Here is a 21,738-nt window from a genome sequence, read left to right as displayed (position 1 = left end):
GTATAACAATAAAACTGTAAAAACAATAAACAATAAGTGCCAAATAGTGAAAGTGACTTGAAGGCTTAATGCCACGAGCTATTTGAAACCTGAGGACGATAATACTCGCCTCCGGGCAGTTAGTGGGTTTACACTAGGAAAGCAAAGTGAAAAAGGACATAAATTAACGTTATTCTTAGTGACTTTTTCGTTACGTGGCCGGTGGTTTGCCACCGTTCCATACTTACGCTATAAGCGTTACGGCGAACTTTTTTCGAAGTCGCGCATAGTGACTTTATTTTGAACTTTCTAGTGTGTCTAAGTTCCTATAGGCCACTAGATCATAGCGACAAGTGATAAGTGATGGGTAACCCTAAGGGTGACCCCGTTGATGTGGGCGCTTCCAGGGCTTTGCTGAGGAAGCGGAAGTCTGACCTTGCCGAGGGGGCTGGCGATTCTGGTTCAGTCCCCAAGGCCAAGGGAAAAAAGAGCGAGAAAAGCAGGGAACCTTTCCTGAGATCGGCGTCCACCTCTCAAGAGGAGCTGAGTCCTGACGCGACCAGCATCCTCAGCGAGTCCCAAGAGGTGGCGTCGCGAATTACGTTGGCCATCAAGAGGGCGGTGGGTATTCTTACCCGGGATTCCCGCGTCCCCAGAGCGATGATAAACGAGGCCTCCATTGATCTCCAGAAGGCCATCACGGAGTCCTGGGCCATGGCTATCGACCTCGAGGCCCACAAAGCAATCGTGAGGGACCGAGCAGCCTTGACCAGAGCCATCACACAGACCCCGAATGCGCCCACCAAGTCCCTGTAGAGTGACATCGCGCGTAAGGATGCCCAACCAGCAAGAGTCCCTGCTGCGTGGCCACCTGTCCCCCCCAACACAGCTGCTAGGCCTGGTGTCATGTTCTTCCCGACAAAAGAGGGTCAGGAGTCCAGCACTACTAAGGAGGTCGTCAAAAAGGCGATCTCTCCTGAGGCCTTGGGGATTCACATCACGGGGGTTCGAATGATCCGGGGTGGCGGAGTTATCGTCCACCCCAAATCTGCCGAAGAGGCCAATCGCCTTGTGGAGGCTCCCGGACTTGTTGAGGCTGGGCTCAAGGCACAAGTTGCTGCGAAAAAACTTCCGAGGGTAATCATTTTCAACACCCCGAGCAACATGTCTGAAAGCGAACTCCGTCAGGCAATTGTGAAAAACACCAAGGACACTGTCACCATGACTGAGGCGGAGCAAAGGGAGATCAGGCTCAGTCACAAAGCCGGACCCAGGGGCGAAAAATGCCATATGGTACTATATGTACCGGGCAAGATACACGAGAAACTCACGATCGAAAACCGATTGTTCTACGGATGGGAATTCTACCCCGTGAGAGACTTCTGCGGTGTATTGAAGTGTGCCAAGTGCCACCTCTTCGGGCACATGGCTAAACATTGTTCCGCTAAGACCGCCACATGCGGACACTGTGCCGCGGAGGGGCACGACAGGGCGGACTGTCCAAACATTGAGGCTACTAGCAAATGCCCTGCGTATACGCGCTTCAAGAAGCCTAACTCTCGCGCGGCTAACGACCCCGAATGTCCGGCACGACTACACGCCATCACGCAGGAAAGAAGCCGGACCGACTACTCGCCCCAATGATCTTGTTCGGTCAGTTGAACGTGGGTAGGGGCAGAGCCGCCACGGCGGACCTCCTGCGAACAGCTAAAGACTTGAACCTTGACGTGCTGCTCATCCAGGAGCCGTATAATTACGGCCCCAACCGTGGCTTGAGCGGAGGGCGAATCGTCCAGGCCAGTTCTGGGGCCCATGCGTGCTTATACGCGCTGAACCCCGCGCTGGCTGTGTTGCATCTCTCTCACCTGTCCAGCGACCTCTTCGCCGTGGCGGAGATTGTTGATAACAGAGGACATTCCTATATAGTAATTTCAGCCTATTTTAAATACAGCTCCTCTACTCTGTTATGTGCGGAACAGCTGGAACAAATATTAATTGCTTGCTGCGGCAAACAAATCATAATAGGGGCAACGCAAATGTCCAATCCTGGCTCTGGGCCCCCTCGAGACCGAGAGCTGGGAGGGACAGCCCCGAGCCACTGGAAGAGCTCCTAGCGACTTACGATCTAACGGTACAAAACGACCCTAACGGGCCGGCCACTTTCTGGACCAACAACGGCCAGGCTCATATAGATGTCACTTTGACATCGAGTGGCGTTAACAGGCTCGCCGTGGACTGGAAGGTCCACACTGACGCGTCTGTTAGCGATCACCGTCTGATCACATTTTCGTTACAGACTGAGAGAGTTGCCACCCATGTGAACCAACCCGAGAGCGCCCTGCTTCCCAGGCGCTTTCGACCGAGCGGAGGGAAATGAGATGGGTTTGACGCCGAGATATGCAGAAGGCTCGACCGTCTCGATCCGGGTTACTCTGGACTTGACGCTAACTGCAAGGCCGCTGCCATCACCAAATGCATCACTGACTCTGCGGAAGCTGCATTGGGACGGACCACCCTGAGACCGCCCAACTTGGCTTCGTGGTGGACGCCAAGGCTCTCCGAGCTGAAGCGTCTCATGAAGCGTGCCCTCAGGGCATTGCAGAAGGCGAGGAAACCCCGTCCTCATCCTGTTGACGCTGACCGGCTCTTGCTCTTGAAGATTGAGAGCACTGTTGGCGAAGCCTAAGCATCAATTGAGGCTTGGAGTAAACTAAATAGACTATCATTCGCACCTTCCAAGACAGAAGCCATTGTCCTCAAAGGACCGGGACGACTAAGCTGCTCGAGACCACCCACAGTCCGATTCAGTGACACGAGAGTGAAAGTGTCGAAGATCGTCACCTATGTAGGCGTCAAAATGGACACTTTATTAAATTTCCAACACCACGCTGAAACCCAAGTCTACAAGGCTGGGGTGGCCTTCCAGAGGGTCGGCCGCATGGCTGGTGAAGGATGGGGCTTAAGAGTAAGGGCGCTCAAGATCGCCTACGGCGCCATTTTTATGGGGATCGCAGCCTATGGCGCCAGTGCCTGGTGCCCGCGCATCCCCAAGAGTGTCAAACTTAGAGTCTCTCTTTTAAGAGGACAGCGCAGCGCGCTCCTGTCCATTACCAAGGCCTACCGTACAACCTCTACCGACGCGCTCCCGGTCCTGGCCGGTATTCTCCCACTTGACCTGCACATTCAGGTCAGCGGCGCCTCAATGTAGCTCCTCAAAGGCGAGGAGGCCGACGTTGGTGACTTTCATCTCGTCCCCCCCCCCCCCTCGACAAGCCGGCGAGGGATTAGCACTATTGAGGCGCAAAATTAGACTCATGTCGCTTGACGCGGCCATTAAGACCTGGCAGCGAAAGTGGGACGAATCCACCAAGGGCCGGCACACATACAGCTTTTTTCCAGACATCCAGTGGCGAATGGAGATAACCAAGTATTTGACTCCAGACCATTACACCAGTCAATTTGTGACTGGTCATGGTGGTTTCGCTGGCAGGCTCTTTGAGCTTAGACTTGCAAGCCATCCGACATGTCCATGCGGATGGGAGGTACAGGATGCCAATCACATCCTATGGGAGTGTCTGAGTATGTGCTCCGAACGGGAGGAAATGTTCAGGTCGGTCCAACCAGCTGTTGGACCCATCGGCCCGTCCGACCTGGTTGCTACTAAGGCCATCTTGCATTCAAAAAATTCTCGGCGTCTTACTACGGGCGTGAAGATCTCTTCACATAAATTTTGCTGCCTGTATGATTAGCTTCGTTCTTTGATATAATAAAATAGTAGCTTCTTTTTCTTTTAAGTAATTTCTATGTGCTTTTTCTCTCCCTGGCACTTTGCATTAGAGTAAACTCAGTAAACTCAGTCAGAGCTCACTTTGAGCGTAGCAACCTAAGTCTTGGGCATCTTCTCCCAGGACACTCCCAGGCCAATTTTTAGATGCTTCACATCACCAATTGATGGGTCCCGTGATACTCTCGATTAAGACCGAGTGTGGTGCGGGGCGGGTTTTGGTGGAGGGAATTTAAATTCAATGTCCCTTGTCACACCCCCATTCGGGCCCAGTGGGACACGCAGACTTGGTGGCGGCCGAGGCCAATTTTGCGGCATTCAGTAGATTCGCCAGAGCGGGATAACCCCGCGTCTTCTCACGACTCTTCTTAACTTCATTGATAGTTGCCAAGAACTTTTTCAATTCATGTTTGCAGCACTTCGGTGCTAGGCTGCATCACCAGTCCCGTGCGGCTCCGCTCGGGACAAATGAGGACTTAAAATCATTTTGAATGGCACACCGTAGTGGCATGGTAAGCAGTCGCGCATCATCGCAGCCGCATACCCATGTCGAGGTGGGAGGAACGGAGTTTACAACATGTCCCTTGTCACAGAGGGCCAAGATTCAGATAAAACTAGAGACGCCGTCAAAAAGGCAATAATTCCAGACCAACTGAAAGTACAGATCACGGGCCTTAGGAAAATAAGAGGGGGCGGTGTAATCGTCCACCCTCGAACTGAAAACGAAGCAAAATTATTGTTGACAGCTCCGGGCCTGAAAGAAGCTGGGTTAAAAGCACATGTTGCTGGCAAGAGATTACCCAGAATTATCGTATTCAACGTCACAGCCAACACAACCGAGGATGAATTGAAGGAAGCAATTCTTGCAAATAGCAGAAATGTGGAATTGTCTGAAGAAGACAAAAACTCGATAAAAATGAGCCACAAGGCAGGTCCAAGAACTTTAAGATGCCATATGGTAGTCACGGTCCCACCAAAAGCGCGCGACTCACTCATGAGAGAGGGTCGCCTATACATGGGATGGGAATCACACCCGATCAGGGACTTCTGTGGAGTGATAAAGTGCAACAAATGCCATACATATGGCCACATGGCAAGTAAATGTGCTTCTAAGCTTGCCACTTGGAGCCACTGCGCGACGGAAGGGCATGATAGAGCTGACTGCCCTAACGCAAATGAGCCAGCCAAATGTCCAGCGTGCACAAAATTCAGGAAGCCTAACAAGCACTCAGTCAACGATCCTGAATGCCCGGCACGTATGCACGCGGTGGCACAAGAGCAGAGTAGGATCAACTACTGTTCAGAATGATTCGTGTTGGGCAACTGAACGTGGCTAGGGGCAGAGCCATCACAGCCGAACTACTAAAAGTTGCCAGCGAAGAGCACCTGGACATGTTACTAATTCAAGAGCCTTACGCCTTTGGCCCTAACAGGGGCCTCAGCGGGGGACTTATCGTCCAGCATAACCCGGAAGCCATGTCATGTATATACTGCGTCAGTCCTGCGCTGAGTGTGCTGGGTCTCTCCCACCTTTCGAGTGAGCTCTTTGCAGTGGCAGAGATTGCCGATAACAGGGGGCACTGTTTCGTAGTGATTTCTGCTTACTTTAAATATAGCTTCTCTACCCTGTTTTGCACAGAGCAGCTAGCATTAATATTAAAGGCTTGCCGTGGCAAGCAAATTTTAATAGGGGCAGACGTAAATGTCCAATCTTTGCTCTGGGCTCCAATGGGGCCGAGACGGGGAAGGACAGCCCCGAGCCATTGGAGGAGCTCCTTGCGGAATTTGACTTGACGGTGTTAAACGACCCTTACGGGCTGGCCACCTTCTCAACCTCAAATGGTGAATCACATGTCGATGTCACTCTGACAACAAGTGGCGTTACTCGGCGCGTCGTGGACTGGAAAGTCCACACCGACGCGACGTCTAGCGACCACCGTCTGATTACTTTCTCGATTAGTGTCGGGGGGGACACTGCCTCGGCGCCCGGACATGGGCCTGGTTTGCTTCCTAGACGATTTAGGACGAGGGGTGCTAACTGGGATGACTTTGACGAAGAGTTTGGTAGAGGACTTGATAAGCTGGCTAATGCCAAATCTCCCCAGGCTGACTTGCATGACAGGGCTGAAGGGCTTACCTCGCTCATCACCCAATCAGCTGAGTTATCAATTGGCAGGACCTCACAGAGGCCGCCTAACTTAGCGCCATGGTGGACTCCTCTACTTACAAGACTCAGACACGAAAAGAGGAAAGCGAGAAGAATGCTCCAGGCACTACGAAGAAGAGATGGAACTTCAGAAAGATGTCACCCGAACCCAGAGTCAACACTTGCTCTTTCAATATACAATAAAGCAAGGCTTAAACTGAAAAAAGAAATTAACAAAAGCAAAAAGAAACACTGGCGTGACTTTGTCTCCAGTATGGGAGGACATGATCCCTGGGGCCCGCCTTTTCGGGCGATGAAACTGAGCTCTCGGCCCGGTAGACTCGCTTCGGCTATGCGACGCCCGGACGGGTCATTTGCGGGTGGTATGTTTGAATCTGCAAACATCTTACTCGATGCTCTGACGATGGAGACGAGGAGACGAGCCGGCTGCGAGCCCTTGTGGCATCGCCGCTGGACGTGCCCGACTCTCCGGAACTCACTATGAGCGAGATATCGGACGTATTGGACCGCCTCCCGGATGGCAAAGCGCCGGGTATTGATTGCATAAATAATGAATTAGCAAAACGAGTATGGTCACTTGCATCCTATGAATTGACCAGGCTATATGCCGACTGCATGAATAGGGGGGTCTTCCCTAAATGTTGGAAAAGTGGCTTACTTACGATCATTCCAAAAGCTGGCCCACGTCCTCCCTATGACCCCAAGGCCTATCGACCTATTACCCTACTACCAATTCTCGGGAAAGTTTTGGAGAGGCTCATATCTGTAAGGATAGAGAATCACATGAGAGAACACTGCCCTATCTCTGTAAGACAGTTTGGGTTTAGACCTGGAAAATCTACCGAGGATGCGGTCAGATGCGTCCTACAGCATGTAAGAGATGATAAGAGTGAAGATATAATGGTTGGCATATTCCTTGATATTGCTGGCGCATTCGATAACGCATGGTGGCCTCTAATTCTGCATAAGCTTAGGTTTAGGCAAATCCCTGGAAATCTATATGCCCTTATTCAGAGTTACCTCTCCGATAGAAACATAACTTATAACTATGGACCCAACCTAATACACAGGGAGACCACCATGGGCTGTCCCCAAGGCTCTGTTCTGGGCCCTCTGCTCTGGAACATTGTATTTGATGATGTTCTATCGTTGCCACTACCTCAAAGCTGCTCGCTTGTTGCGTACGCCGACGACCTACTTCTAATAGTGGAATCGTCGAGCCGTGCGGACCTCGAACGTGTAGCCACGGATGCCCTGGCTCGCATGCTCCGCTGGGGATATGAAAATAAACTTACCTTCGCGACCAACAAAACAGAAGCTGTCCTCCTCAAGGGCAGCAACAGAATAAACATCACCAGGCGGGCCCCCACAATCCGCTTCGGAGATGAGAACATTAAATTTTCACGCCAGGTCAAGTACCTTGGAATAATTCTTGACGAAAAGTTGACTTTCCTAGAGCATGCTAAGACGAGCGTAGCAAAAGCTAATGCGGCCTATCAAAAGCTGGCGCGCATGGCCGGCAGCAATTGGGGCCTAAAGCCAAGAGCTTTAAAAATTGCTTACGGGGCTATCTTTGTGGGAATCGCCGGGTATGGTTCCGGCGTTTGGCACACGAGGGCGTCTTCGGCTCACGTTCAGAGGGCGCTACTAAGCGGTCAACGTGCAGCTCTGATATCAATGACAAAGGCATACCGTTCAACGTCGACAGACGCACTGGCGGTACTTGCGGGGTTCTACCCCTCGACTTGCACGTCCAAGTTAGAGGCGCAATCACTCTTCTTCTAAGGGGATTGCAAACCGAACTCGGAGGTGTCATACTGACACCTCCACAGAGAATCGAGGGCGTAAAATACAGATCCACTGTATCAGAAATGGTTCATGAATATGCATATGCAATATGGCAGGCGAGATGGGTGGCCTCCCGCAAAGGCCGGCTTACTTTTGCTTATTTTCCAGATGTGGCAGTACGTTGTAATACCAGGAGACTGATGCCAGGACACTGTACCAGCCAATTTATAACCGGACATGGCGATTTCGCGGCCAAGCTGGTGGAGCTTGGTTTGGCGGATAGGGCGGAGTGTTCATGTGGGAATGCCATACAGGATGCTGAACACATTCTGTGGGAGTGCCCCAATATGAGCTCCAAACGAGCGGAACTGTTTGCCAGGGTTCGTCCCCATTCGGGCCCAATTGGACACGCGGACATGGTATCAGCCGAGGCTAATTTTGAGGCCTTTAATAACTTCACAAGAGCGTACGTGGAGCGGGCCTTGCCCGACTCCTCTTGCGACTCACAAAATTAAGATGATAAAATTATTTGGTGCCATGTTAACTGTCTAAATTAACTTAGAATAGTTAAACTTTCTTTTTGCACTGCGGTGCTTGGTTGAATCAGTCCCGTGCGGTTCCGCTCGGGACACCAAATGAGGGTGTAAACTCAGTAATTTGCTTGGCACGAAGAAGAGACATGCTTAGGCGACTGCGCTAAAACGCGGCCGCGTGGACTTGTCGGAGGTGGCGGGCGTAGTCAAGGTGTCTCTTGTAGAGTGCAGACGTGTTTCGCCTCGCTCCGCAAACTTTTTACGCCGTCACACCGCTTACTATCAATATCTTATTTCTGACCCTGCTTTCTACTGTTTTCGATCCCGTTTTCACGTTACTACCCGCGCCTGCCCCTGGACTTCAACCTGATACCTTTTTCGAGTGCTTTTTCCCGGGAATTTCCCGGGATTTGTGACTATTTGTGACTTTCGTTTTAGTGCTCGTAATCCGCTCTTTGTGTACGAACCAGACGCTCAAACCAGCTTAAAAAGTCGCACAGTGAACTAACAACCGTCTGCTTAACATAGCAACGGTTTTCATATGTGAATAGTGAAAAACCACAGTGACTTTTCACGACTTCTTAAGTGAATTGCTGTCACAAGTTGCATTAAATTGAACTTTGTACCCGCCGTCAGCTGCCATCGCAGCTACATCAAGATTCGATTAGCAAGAATTCTCCAATCAACACTGAAGACCAAAGTTAATCACCATCATCAGTCTTGCTTAACGACCCAGCAGCCAACTGTCTTCTCGTAAACAGTTCTATTAAGCCCCCTCCACTCTAAATCCACACTCCCAAATCCACGCCCATTTTTTAAATTTTTGGCGTCAGTCGCATTTCGACGGCCGTCCATAGCGGGCGGTCATTCTGCCCTACCCGCATCGATAATTTTTGAATATAAATTCTTTTCATAACTTAATTATACCTTTCTCCTCTTTTCCATATTATACCTACATCCAACACATATTGGACTTGTAATTTTTTCACGTTTTGTCCTTTTTGCATATTATACCTACATCCAACATATTTTGGACTTGTAATTTTTTCACGTTTTTGTCTTTCTCCCTCTTCTCAGTATTTTTACTTATACAGTATATACTTAAGCCAATTCCGCCAAAACATCGCATCTGTGGCCTGCTGTACCCCCCCTCGTGTCCCTGTCCAACTTTGGATAGGGACCTTTTTTGGACCGCGGGCCCAACTTGACCTCCCCTGACCAAAAGTCAAGGGACCCATTTGGACCCCGACCCTTCACTTGAGTACCCCTGGTAGTCAAATAGGTATCCACTTGGCTACATAACCACTACTTCGCTTTGGCCGCCCCATAAAAGTGTTTAAACACTACCACTTCTTAAACGCCACACTACCGGCCGCGTAACGGACCAAATCCAATACAAACACCGCCCGTTTCTTTCTCTCTCACATCACGCGACTGCATGCCCAACATGATGCGTACTCCTCCCCAGGAGGGTCCTGATCCTCCCGATCCAAACAACTCCTCAACCCTCGCGGCATCCACCTCGGGGTCCACCGCATACGCCCCATCATCAGCCAGGACCAGCAAAACAAAACAACGTTCGCCTAAAACTCCAACCAAAAAAACAACGAAAAACACTTCTCCGAACTCAATCGAAGAACCTGAGGCAAAAAAATCAAAATCCAGAAACCACCAGCCGCCCCCCCTCACAAGTAGATGAAGACTCTTCCTCCTCTGGCGAGGATTACGAAGTGGACGTCTCCCGAATAGACCCGGACCAATATGAGGACATCTACACCGACGTTTCAACCTGCCTTAATGAGGTCATTACGGCTTTCCGCGGCAAACAGGCAGGTGCCAAGGAACGCATAACAAATGCCCTCCTGAGTCTGTCTGAAGCCCAAAGCCGAAAAAATCTGGCCATGGCCAAACTGGAGCGGAAAGCAATCGTCCAAGAGGCTAGGATCCTGCACCTCGAAGGACTGCTGAAGGACAGAACCTCCGGCCTAAACATCCAAAAAAAAGCCATCAAGGACCTACACGCCCAGTCCAAAATACTCAAAACCATCCAGCCACAAGCGGCCACAAACGTCATACCCACTGTAACCACTCCTGCAATGTCATGGGCCACAGCACTGGGAAGGAAAAGCCGCCCACCCGCGGCGAATGCAGCAACACTTGCTCCACCCTCCACCTCAACTTCCGCCAACCAGTTTCCGTCCCTACTTCCCCTCGCCCCCAGACCGGGAGTTCTCTTCTTCCCGACCGGTTCTGGGGAGAAGAAGTCGGATACCACGAAGGAAATACTCAAAAAGGCCTTCGACCCCAGGTCTCTTGGAGTACAAATTACGGGTATCCGTAACATAAGGAACGGAGGTGTCATTGTTCACCCCCGTTCTGAAGTCGAGGCCAAGGCTCTCATGAAAGCCCTGGAGACCTCGGAGGCTGCCCTGCGAGCCGAACTCGCCGGGAAAAAAGAGCCTCGCGTCATAATTTTCAACCTTCCATCGACCCTTACTGAATCACAACTCCGGGAAGCCATATTCACCTCCACCAGGGAACAGACCGGCCTGCCAGAAAAGGCATACAAAGACATCAGACTGAGCCACAAAGCCGGGCCAAGAACCGGCAGATGCCACTTCGTGGTCTTCGCCCCGGCGGCTATCTGGTCTGCCCTAATTGCAGAGGACAGACTCTACATGGGGTGGGAATCCTTCCCCCTTAGGGATTACGTTGGGGTAGTTAAGTGCAATATTTGCCACCTATTCGGTCACATCACCCCGATTAGCACAATTGACGCGGCCATTAAGACCTGGCAGCGAAAGTGGGACGAATCCACCAAGGGCCGGCACACATACAGCTTTTTTCCAGACATCCAGTGGCGAATGGAGATAACCAAGTATTTGACTCCAGACCATTACAACAGTCAATTTGTGACTGGTCATGGTGGTTTCGCTGGCAGGCTCTTTGAGCTTGGACTTGCAAGCCATCCGACATGTCCATGCGGATGGGAGGTACAGGATGCCAATCACATCCTATGGGAGTGTCTGAGTATGTGCTTCGAACGGGAGGAAATGCTCAGGTCGGTCCAACCAGCTGTTGGACCCATCGGCCCGTCCGACCTGGTTGCTACTAAGGCCAACTATCTTGCATTTAAAAAATTTGCGACGTCTTACTACGGGCGTGAAGATCTCTTCACATAAATTTTTGCTGCCTGTATGATTAGCTTCGTTCTTTGATATAATAAAATAGTAGCTTCTTTTTCTTTCAAGTAAATTCCATGTGCTTTTTCTCTCCCTGGCACTTTGCATTAGAGTAAACCCAGTCAGAGCTCTCTTTGAGCGTAGCAACCTAAGTCTTGGGCATCTTCTCCCAGGACACTCCCAGGCCAATTTTTAGATACTTCACATCACCAATTGACGGGTCCCGTGATACTCTCGATTAAGACCGATTGTGGTACGGGGCGGGTTTTGGTGGAGGGAATTTAACTTCAATTGTCCCTATACATTGCATGTTTGCTGTGCGTCTGATTTGGTCTGATTCGATCTCTTGTCTAATTGTCGCGAAATATCAATGCAATCAATTGCATTCTTTTAAACACGAATTATATTCATTAAACTAGCAAAAGCTCTCTTATTTTACGAACAAAATATTCCATCACCACGATTGTCTGAAGAAAGGAGGGCGATTGTATTTGTGTTGAATTGCTAACTGGCCGAAGAAATTTGCAACACTGCCTTCCAGTCAAATTAAAAAAGCGTCCCTTTCAGAAATATGTGACGACCTTACGGAAGTCATTAGCACGGAGTTTCATCGGTCCAGCCAACGTTATTCACTTCGATTAAGCAGCTCTCAACTATTATCGGGTCTACTAAGGATATACAAAGTTCAACTTGATCTATTGAAATCTAATCTGACTCCATGGAAAGAGTATTTAACCCTCAGAATCCCATATTACCAAAAAGCCGTTCTTATTTTATGCTGAATAAAATTTTAAAATCACGAGTGGGATTGCACGCGGTTCCTCGATGATGCAATATTATGCGAGTGGGATTGCACGCAGTTCCTCGCAACAGTAACAGTGACAAAGACAATAAGTGCAATGCACTGAATCAAAGACAATAAGTGCGCAAAGTGTTGAAAAGAAAGCTACTAAGCTACGAGTCCTCATGAACAATCAAGTTCAATTTAAAAATCAAAAGTAAAAATTTCAAAAACTCAAAAATTCAAAAACTTTTTTAAATTTAAGTGGAAGTGCTAGAAGCGATCAAATTGATCGTTTAGACAATAAAATGCATTGTGCAGCATAGTAAAAGGACACGAAAACAAAAACTTTTTTTTTTTTTTAAATAATAGTGAAACCGTTACAAGGCCGGTAGTCTGCCCATGTACGGTATATAACGATGTTTGGTGAAGTCGGCGCGAGGAACTCCTGGCGACCTATGATCTCGCGGTCCAGAACGACCCTAACGGGCCGGCCACTTTCTAGACCAACAATGGCCAATCTTATATAGATGTCACTTTGACATCGAGTGGCGTTGGCAGGCTCGCCATGGACTGGAAGATCCACACCGACGCGTCTGTTAGCGATCACCATCTGATCACATTTTCGTTACAGACTGAGAGAGGTGCCACCCTTGTGAGCCAACCCGAGAGCGCTCTGCTTCCCAGGCGCTTTCGACCGAGCGGAGGGAAATGGGATGGGTTTGACGCCGAGATGTGCAGAAGGCTTGACCATCTCGAGCCGGACTACTCGGGACTTGATGCTAACCACAAGGCCATTGCCATCACAAAATATGAAGGACCACCCTGAGACCGCCCAATTTGGCCCCGTGGTGGACGCCAAGGCTCTCAGAGCTAAACCGCCTCATGAAACGCGCCCTCAAGAAATTGCAGAAGGCGAGGAAACCCCGTCCTCATCCTGTTGACGCCGACCGGCTTTTGCTTTTGCAAAGCGCCCACAGGACCGCCAGAACCCTGTTCAAAAAACAGGTTAATACAACCAAAAGGGATCACTGGAGGAGCTTTGTCTCGGACATGGGAGGACACGACCCGTGGGGGCCGCCTTTCCGGTGATGAAGCGGGGCTTACGCCCCGTCGGAGTCGCCGCGTACTACTGAGCGGTCAGCGACTTGCGCTGATCTCACTCACAAAAGCCTATCGTACAACTTCCGGATGCGCTTGCCGTGCTCGCCCTCGATCTGCACGTCCAAGTGAGAGGATCGATCACCCTCCTTCTGAGGGGAATCAGCACCACACTCGCCAGCGTCCAACTGACGCACGCCGCCGCAGAGATCCGAGGACGTTCCTTACAGGGAGACTGTAAGTAAGCTGGTCTACAATACCGCATTTGCGGCATGGCAGACGAGGTGGACGGCTTCCTTCAAGGGGCGGCACACATTTCGATTTTTTCCAGACGTATTCTGTAGGCACCAAATGAGAAGACTTCAACCTTCTCACTGGACGAGCCAGTTCCTAACCGGCCATGGCAATTTCGCCGCCAGGCTCCACGAGCTTGACTTGATAGTAGATGGCCGGGTTGCACCTGTGGGCATGACCACCAAGACGTTGAACAAGTCCTATTTGATTGCCCGCTTATGCCACCCGAACGAGCGGAGCTGTTTGCCAGGGTCCGTCCTCACACAGGCCCAATTGGCCACGCGGACTTGATTTCAACCGAGGCAAACTTTGCGGCATTTGAAAAATTTGCAGCGTCATATGGGGAGCGGGATTGTCCCGACTCCTCCGTAGATTCCAATTCGAGCCAAGTAACTCAGTACACGGGTACACAGGGCGCTTAACGCTGAGGAACAGCAGGGCTGGGACTAGATTCTTTAAGCACTTAGGTGCATGTTTGTAATATAATCAGTCCCGTGCAGCTCCGCATCGGGACGGAATGAGCATTTAAAATCACTTCTTTCAGACACGTACTAAGCCTTATGGGAGACAGTCGTGCACAATTCACGGAAGTACAAACATTAGGGGTGGAGATGGGGGAAAATACAAAATGTCCCGTCTGTCTGTCCCGACTTTGCTTTTGCCGAGTGCAGACGTGTTTTCGCTTCGCTCCGCAATCATTTTACGCCAACTCATCGCTTTACGCTCTTATTTTACTTTTGACTCCGTTTTCTACTGTTTTTTGTTCCCGTTTTTACATTACTACCCGTGTCTGCCCCTGGACTCCGACCTGTTAAGTTTCCAAGTGTTTCCTCCCGGAATTTTCAAAACCGTGACCGTGTCACCAATACTGTCCACCAACTAAACTCATCACCGCTCACTACCAGTACTAACCGGAGCTTTGCGCCATGCAACGCACCCCACCGCCTCCTCGGGAAGGTCCTGATCCTCCAATCACCCCATCCCTACTGGCGTCCACATCTGGTCATGCTCCGACCTCAATATCCCGCCCGGCGAAGAATAAGCCGCGCTCCCCCAAATCACCCGGACAGAAATCGCTGCCACATCTTTCCCCGGACGCAATAAACGAGCCAGAACCGAAAAAGAATAAAATTAAATGCCACCAACCCGATCCGCGAGACATTGACGAAGCTTCCTCCTCAATCTCAGGCAATGATTACGAGGAGGCCGGCAACTTTGGAGAAATACAAACAGACCAATACGACTCGATCTACCAAGAAGTATCCAATAATATGAACGAACTGATTGTGGCCTTCACAGGAAAACAGGCCGGGGCTAAGGAGCGCATCAGCAACGCTCTCCTTAACCTCTCGGAGGCACAAGGCCGGCTCAACCTCGCCATGTCAAAACTTGAGAAAAAAGCCATTGCTCTGGAGGCCAAAAACAAGCATTTGTTATGTTCAAAATGAACATAACCAACATTTCATACCTCTGGCAACCCCGACGATGATCTATGGTAACGTCGATGGAGCAACGCGATTAATAACAGATGTCGCTGTTGGAATTTCCGGCCGCAACGGAGGTCGCAAGGTGCGAACGCAGCAACAAGGCTTTTTGATTCTGTCTGTCATCCAGGATAGTCGTGCTCTGCTTTGGTTTTACCCAACATTTATAATGGACGTCACTTAAAGCAGCACGATTGCAGCCGCAGTACTTCAAGCCTCTGTGTCGTTCCAAGTTTGGTATTTTAAAACTATTATTATTTGATTCACTTATCTTCCAATGTTTCTTTTAAAACTTAGCTGCTTGCCGTTATTATAGTATTTCCTTAATAACCTTTTAATGTAATATTCTTGTTTTTGCTATAATATAGTTTCGGTCAAGTACATAAATTGCTCTTTCATTTATTATTCCCCCTTTCTTCCTCACTGCTATATAATTATAATCTTTCACGGTATCAAGACCGTGTGGCGTCCAGGACTTTAATAAGTACATCTTTAATCACAGATTGCACGTGCCTTCAGCCGTGCAATTCCTTTTTGTATTCTTATTTAATTTTTACAGTTGTCAGTTGCGAGGTTACGGAAGTAATTATTGTTCAGCTTGAAAAGGATGCACGTAACCCATGGCCTTTGCTTATGTCTCATGCTCTTTGCTATTTAACTAAACTTTACTTCAATCCTACTCAGAAACATCTTTCCATTTATTTTGTAGTTGTGACGATAAGGATCACAACTACAAAATATTAATATATCACATTTGGAGGGGCTTCTAAAGGATAGAACGATCGTGCTCAAGATCCAGAAGAAGGCCATCTCCGATCTACATACACAAACCAAGACGCTCAAGACTATACATCATACCGCACCGAACAACAATGCGGCGACATCCACTTCAGCGACCACATCATGGGCCACAGCCTTTGGCCGAAAAAGTCGCCCCCTCATCGCCACCTCTGTCCCTGAAGCCGCCGCTCTAGGCAACACCGACAACCATTTCCCGTCCCTCTTACCTCTTGCCCCCAGACCGGGCGTTTTTTTCTTCCCGACCGGCTTCTGGGGAGAAGAAATCTGACACCACCAAGGAGATCCTTAAGAAGGCCTTCGACCCCAGGTCTCTTGGGGTCCAAATAACCAGGATCAGAAATGTAAGGAACGGGGGCATTATTGTTCACCCCCGTTCTGAAGTCGAGGCCAAGGCTCTTGTAAAAACCATGTAGACCTCGGAGGTTGCCCTACGAGCCGAGCTCGCCGGGAAGAAGCAACCTCGAGTAATAATTTTTAACCTCCCATCAATTCTCACCGATATTCAACTCCGAGAAGATATATACGAACATACTGGCCTCCCAGAGTCCGCTTATAAGGACATCAGGCTAAGCCACAAAGCCGGGCCTAGAACAGGCAGATGCCACTTTGTGGTTTTCGCCCCGGCGGCCATCTGGTCCGCTCTCATATCAGAAAACAGGCTGTACATGGGATGGGAATCCTTCCTTCTGAGGGACTACGTTGGGGTGGTTAAATGCAATATATGCCACCTCTACGGACATATGGCCAAAGGGTGTGCAAACAAGACCCCGACGTGCAGCCACTGCGCCATTTCCGGCCACGACCGAGAGGACTGTCCCAACAAAGGAAACCCACCCAAATGCGTGGCCTGCCACAAACATAAGCAGCCGTTTGACCATTCCACCGGCAGTCTCGAGTGCCCAGCAGGCTACACGCTGAGAATTGTCTTTCACCTGTACTAGCAGAGTTCTATATGGACCCTTTAAAATCTATTATATTTGAAAACAAAACTGAAACCAGGGATATCACATATTGGTTTCGATATGTGGATGATATACTATGTTTCTTTAATGGTACAGATCGACAACTGACCAAATTCCATAATTTCTTAAATTTTCTAGATGACAATATTAAATTTACGTTAGAAGTTGGTGTTAAGAAAATTAATTTTCTCGATCTCAATATTAATATAGAAACGAACAAGCATGAGTTTAACATTTATAGAAAGGCGGCATATTCGGATTGCATTATTCATACTTCTTCGAATCATCCACCTGCACATTAACGGGCCGCATTTCGTTCGGATATACATAGACTTGTAACTGTTCCCTTGAATGAAACAAATTTCAAAACGAATTCCTAACGTTTAAACAATTTGCTACTAACAACGGATGTAGGAGTCTTTTAATAAAAAAGTAAATAAAATAGGTATCTAAATTATTATATACAGGTGACATCCAGTAAGCGGTCATGTTGCAAGTTGTTATACTTCACCATCGCTTCTTACCAACAGCGTGACTCAAAAGGAGTTAGATCGACACAGCGGACTCGTGTAGGTTTCTAATAGCCTTCCGTCGCTTAGTGATTGACTCAATAATAGACTGATTCAGAAGTTGTTAGTCGGCTTGATATAGTGGGACCGTCGGATACTTCTGAATACCTTGCGAGTCGTGATACCGGCTATCATCCTTTATACAACCTGCCATCATCATTCATATATCATATCATCCAAAAAACTGTGTACTGTTAAGTGCCGCGCACCGGGTGATCCAAAACAAACAATACCGCGCGAGTGACAGTGAAACCAGACCACGGAGTCATCATAAATCATAATAAAGGCCAGTGTTTGGCATTCTTTTAAATCGCCCCCACCCCTAGATCCGGATTCCACACCATCCTTCTAATTACAGTTCACTTGCTTAAGCGCCACCACCAGTGAAAACGGTAAAAAACATCTTTCGAAAAATAATGTCAAACCGGCATTTTATTGTAACAACACATTTGGCAGATTATTGATAAACAATCAAGACCCCATAGAAATTAAAAATAAATTCGGTATTTATAAATTACAGTGTAACAATTTCCCACAATTTTAGGTACGTTGGTAAAACTAAATATTAGAATTACAGAACACTTAGAAAATCGATCGAAATAAGAATCAAGAAGAAAAATAAATATAGATTTGCGAACCATTTATTAAATGAAAAACATACGTTTGACATTGAAAATGGTGCTAACTTACTTCACATGGATCAACCTCATAATTATATCATCCATCCAAAAGTGTATCGTCCGTTTACTAGTGCGTGAGTGAGTGAACACCAACCCAGTTTTGGCGCACCAGCCCTTTCAACATCAAAAGTAAGTGCCTGGTATTCTCTTGTAATTCTCCCCCCCCCCTCTCCCCCAAATCCGGAATCCACAAGCATCCTTCCAAATTACAGCCCACAAAAGCTCAACCATTAACTTTTGAGAAAGGCCTCTGCAATGAGCTCAAAACATCGAGGAAAGAAGGAGAAGAGCACGCGGTAAAAGCCAAAAATCTATCACGATAACAAATAGAATGATAATAATAAAATCCATTAACTGTGTACTAAGTGGCGCGAACAATGTGACCCAAAACAAACAATACCGCGCGAGTGAAAGTGAAACCAGACCACAGAGCCACCATCTCAATCATCAAAAAGGTCAGTGTCTGGCATTCAGTGAAATCGCCCCGACCCCTAGATCCGGACTCCTCATCATCCCTCGAAATTATACAGTTCACTGAAAAAAGCGCCACCAATATTATGTAATGAATGCTCTGCAATGAATGTAATGTTAAAGATATTGTATACATAACGGTATAATTGCCGAAAATTTAAACGACAAAGTAGAGCTGCGACTTGTAGATATCTTTGAGAAGGTATTATCAAAAGACATAAAACATAATATAATCGGGCACTAAGATAAGAGAGAAGAGCTCGTTATAATTGTAAAGTATTTTTATACGATTGGAGAGTCTAAATAATCGATTGGTTGGGCCATTTATATTCCCATTTCCATCCTTAGTTCCCCACCCACCTCATTAATCCAGTAGTGTTGTCACAAGAGCAATTACGGGTAAAAGACTACCGTAATTGCAAAGAGACAAGCAGTTACGATCAACCAGCCGACGCGAGCTGGCTTCTGACAGCTTACCGTGGCTAGTAATTGATTGAAAACTCAGGAGTAACTCAAAACATATCTGAAAGATATTCGTTCAATCATACATACAAATCATTATCATTCATCAAGATCATAGTCATCCATAAACTGTGAAATAAGTGCGCGAACAGGGTGACCCAAAACAACCAGTGCGTGTGTATGACCTGGGACAAGTGCCAGTGCACGCCAGCCCTCATCACGTCAAAAGGTCAGTGCCACGTCTTCTTGTTTATCACCCCTTTCCCCTATATCCGGAATTCTCAGCTTCATCACCCACCAATTAATACAGTCCACTACGAAAAGCTCAACCATCGATCCTTACTCAGAGGATAAGAGGCTGTATTATGAAAGTGAATTGCGATCAAAACCTCGTAGCCAAGTGTAAATTGTATTTTTTGTAAATTTAAATTGTAATAGGTACCTACTACATGATTGGGCTCTATGTTACGACCGTACTCCCTGGATAAACGTCAGATTTCTATAGTCAATACTTGAAAGCATCTAAGCGTCACTTTTTGAGCATAGACAATCATCGGAAAAATTGCTATTATATGGCTTAGGCGCTATTATAAGCGTAGACAATAAGAACAAATATAAAAATCTTTTACAACGAATAAAATTCAAACATTTTCAATTACCTAATAAAATTCGCCGTTTACAAAAATCAGTATAGTATATTAGAGTTCGCCAATGCATTTCATAAAATTTTAATAATTATAAAGTAATCTTTGACACAAAGACACTCGTGCTTAAACTTCGTCTAAAAACGCTCTGAAAAGGTAGGTAAAGCCTCAATTACATTGAGCTTCTTTACGAGCTGTTTATTGGCGAATTTACAGGCAGATTATAAATTCGCCAACAAACAACTAGTAAAGAAGCTCAATGTAATTGAGGCTTAAGTATGCGAAAATAAGGAACATTTTTCAAAATAACGTTATAGATAACAATATTTTTTGTATAAAAATTTTCCGTGTTACATAACTAAACGATATTGTTATTATTTCAGATAATTTCGACTCAAATTTAATCAATAAAATAAGAAATACGAGTGAAAATGGCTTGAATTGTTCTTATTTACACTTTGATTAGTGATTGTTTTTATAAGATAATAATATTTATCCATAGTCAGTATTCCGTATTTAATTTATATTCATTTAATTAAATGTATAATAAATAAAACAGGCTCCAGTTTATGATATTTATTATTTCGCTTCCACAAACAAATGGCCCGGTAAAATAGCCTCGATAAAACGGCTCACACTGATTGAAATTAAACGTCACTGGTTTTCATTAAAATGCCACTTTTCCTACTTAAAACTTACCTTTCGGCATAATATACATATCATAAATATGCATGAAGCGTGTTATCTTTCATATTAAATATTATACCAAAATTACCTCGTATTTTTTTTAATCTTAATTTTCTCGGTAATGCGTTAATACGGAATACTGATTATGGATATTAATATTACAATCTTATATAAACAATCACTAATCAAAGAGTAAATAAAAGCCAGTGAAGAAATTATAACAATGTCGTTTAGTTAACACGGCTCAATTTTATATATCAAATATTGTTTTCTATAACGTTATTTTGAAAAATGTTCCTTATTTTCGCATACCTACTTATCTATTTAGAGCGTTTTTATGTGAAGGTTAAGGCTCGCACAAACCAGCGCGAATATTCACCAAATACCCCGTCAAAATATCCCAAAAAAAGCACCCGCCATCGGTACGGAAGGTCCGGTCAAAAGAGTCTCAAAAAAAGCCTATGCCGCTGTAATGCTCTCTACTTACCTGTTGTTAATGAACAAACGTGACATTTATTCACGCAGGGGATCAAAAGATACAATGAAAGCTATCAATTTGTCATATATTTGGCTATTTTTTGAGACTCTTTTGACCGGACCTTCCATATCGATGCGGGTGCTTTTTTCGGGTTATTTTGACGTGGTAAATGCGAATGGATGGCAGTGTCAGAGCAAATAATTGTATCAATGATAATATAAAATTATTGATATATTATTTGAATGCTCGATACCGAAACGTCAAACAATCGCAGCGCTCCATATTGAACTTTGTAAGATAATAACTTAATTCCCTTCCGAAATCTGAACGTCGCGTTCTCTTTCCCGTAAGCCAATACGAGCTTGATTGGCGAATAATTCGCTTTGGTGTGTGCACGAATGTTTTAGGTTTCTTTATAATTATTTAAATTTTATGAAATGCATTGGCGAACTCTATTATGCTATACTGATTTTTGAAAACGGCGAATTTTGTTAATTTAAAATGTTTGAATTTTATACTTACATTGTAAATTATTTTTATATTTTTACTTATTGTCTACGCTTATAATAGCGTTTTCGCCATATAATAGCGATTTTTTCGATGATTGTCTATGCTCAAAAAATCTCGCTTAGATGCTTTCAAGTATTGAATATAAAAATCTGACGTTTATCCAGGGAGTACGGTCGTAACATAGAGCCGACCCACCTCTTAGCTAAATATTGGTAATGCTCAGATTCCCTAGTGGCGAGTCGTGGAACTACTTAATGCGGTCTTATTTGTTCTAATTGAAATAAAAAAAATATTTATTATATGTGTTACCAATATGAATGAAAGACTGTTGAAATAAGAAACACAACTTAAATAAAAAAAATTATTACTTAATACCTACAC

General features: G+C 46.5%; 1 protein-coding gene across 1 annotated transcript; it reads left to right on the top strand.

The window, feature by feature from the left end:
- The first annotated feature begins 3,793 nt into the window (after positions 1-3,793).
- On the top strand, positions 3,794-11,519 carry LOC147079266 (uncharacterized). Its single transcript, XM_085954923.1, has 2 exons — positions 3,794-8,814; positions 8,970-11,519. The coding sequence occupies exon 2, from the start codon at positions 10,153-10,155 to the stop codon at positions 11,431-11,433; it is 1,281 nt and encodes a 426-aa protein (XP_085811049.1). The 5' UTR covers positions 3,794-8,814; positions 8,970-10,152; the 3' UTR covers positions 11,434-11,519.
- Positions 11,520-21,738: the final 10,219 nt, after the last annotated feature.

The sequence above is a fragment of the Rhyacophila brunnea genome, unplaced genomic scaffold (genome assembly GCF_057557595.1).
Source record: "Rhyacophila brunnea isolate RB1 unplaced genomic scaffold, BYU_Rbru_1.0 scaffold_10, whole genome shotgun sequence".
NCBI classification, from domain to species: Eukaryota; Metazoa; Arthropoda; class Insecta; order Trichoptera; family Rhyacophilidae; genus Rhyacophila; species Rhyacophila brunnea.
The sequence above is the reverse complement of the archived record's forward strand: the minus strand, read 5'-3'. Positions and strand labels throughout refer to the sequence as shown.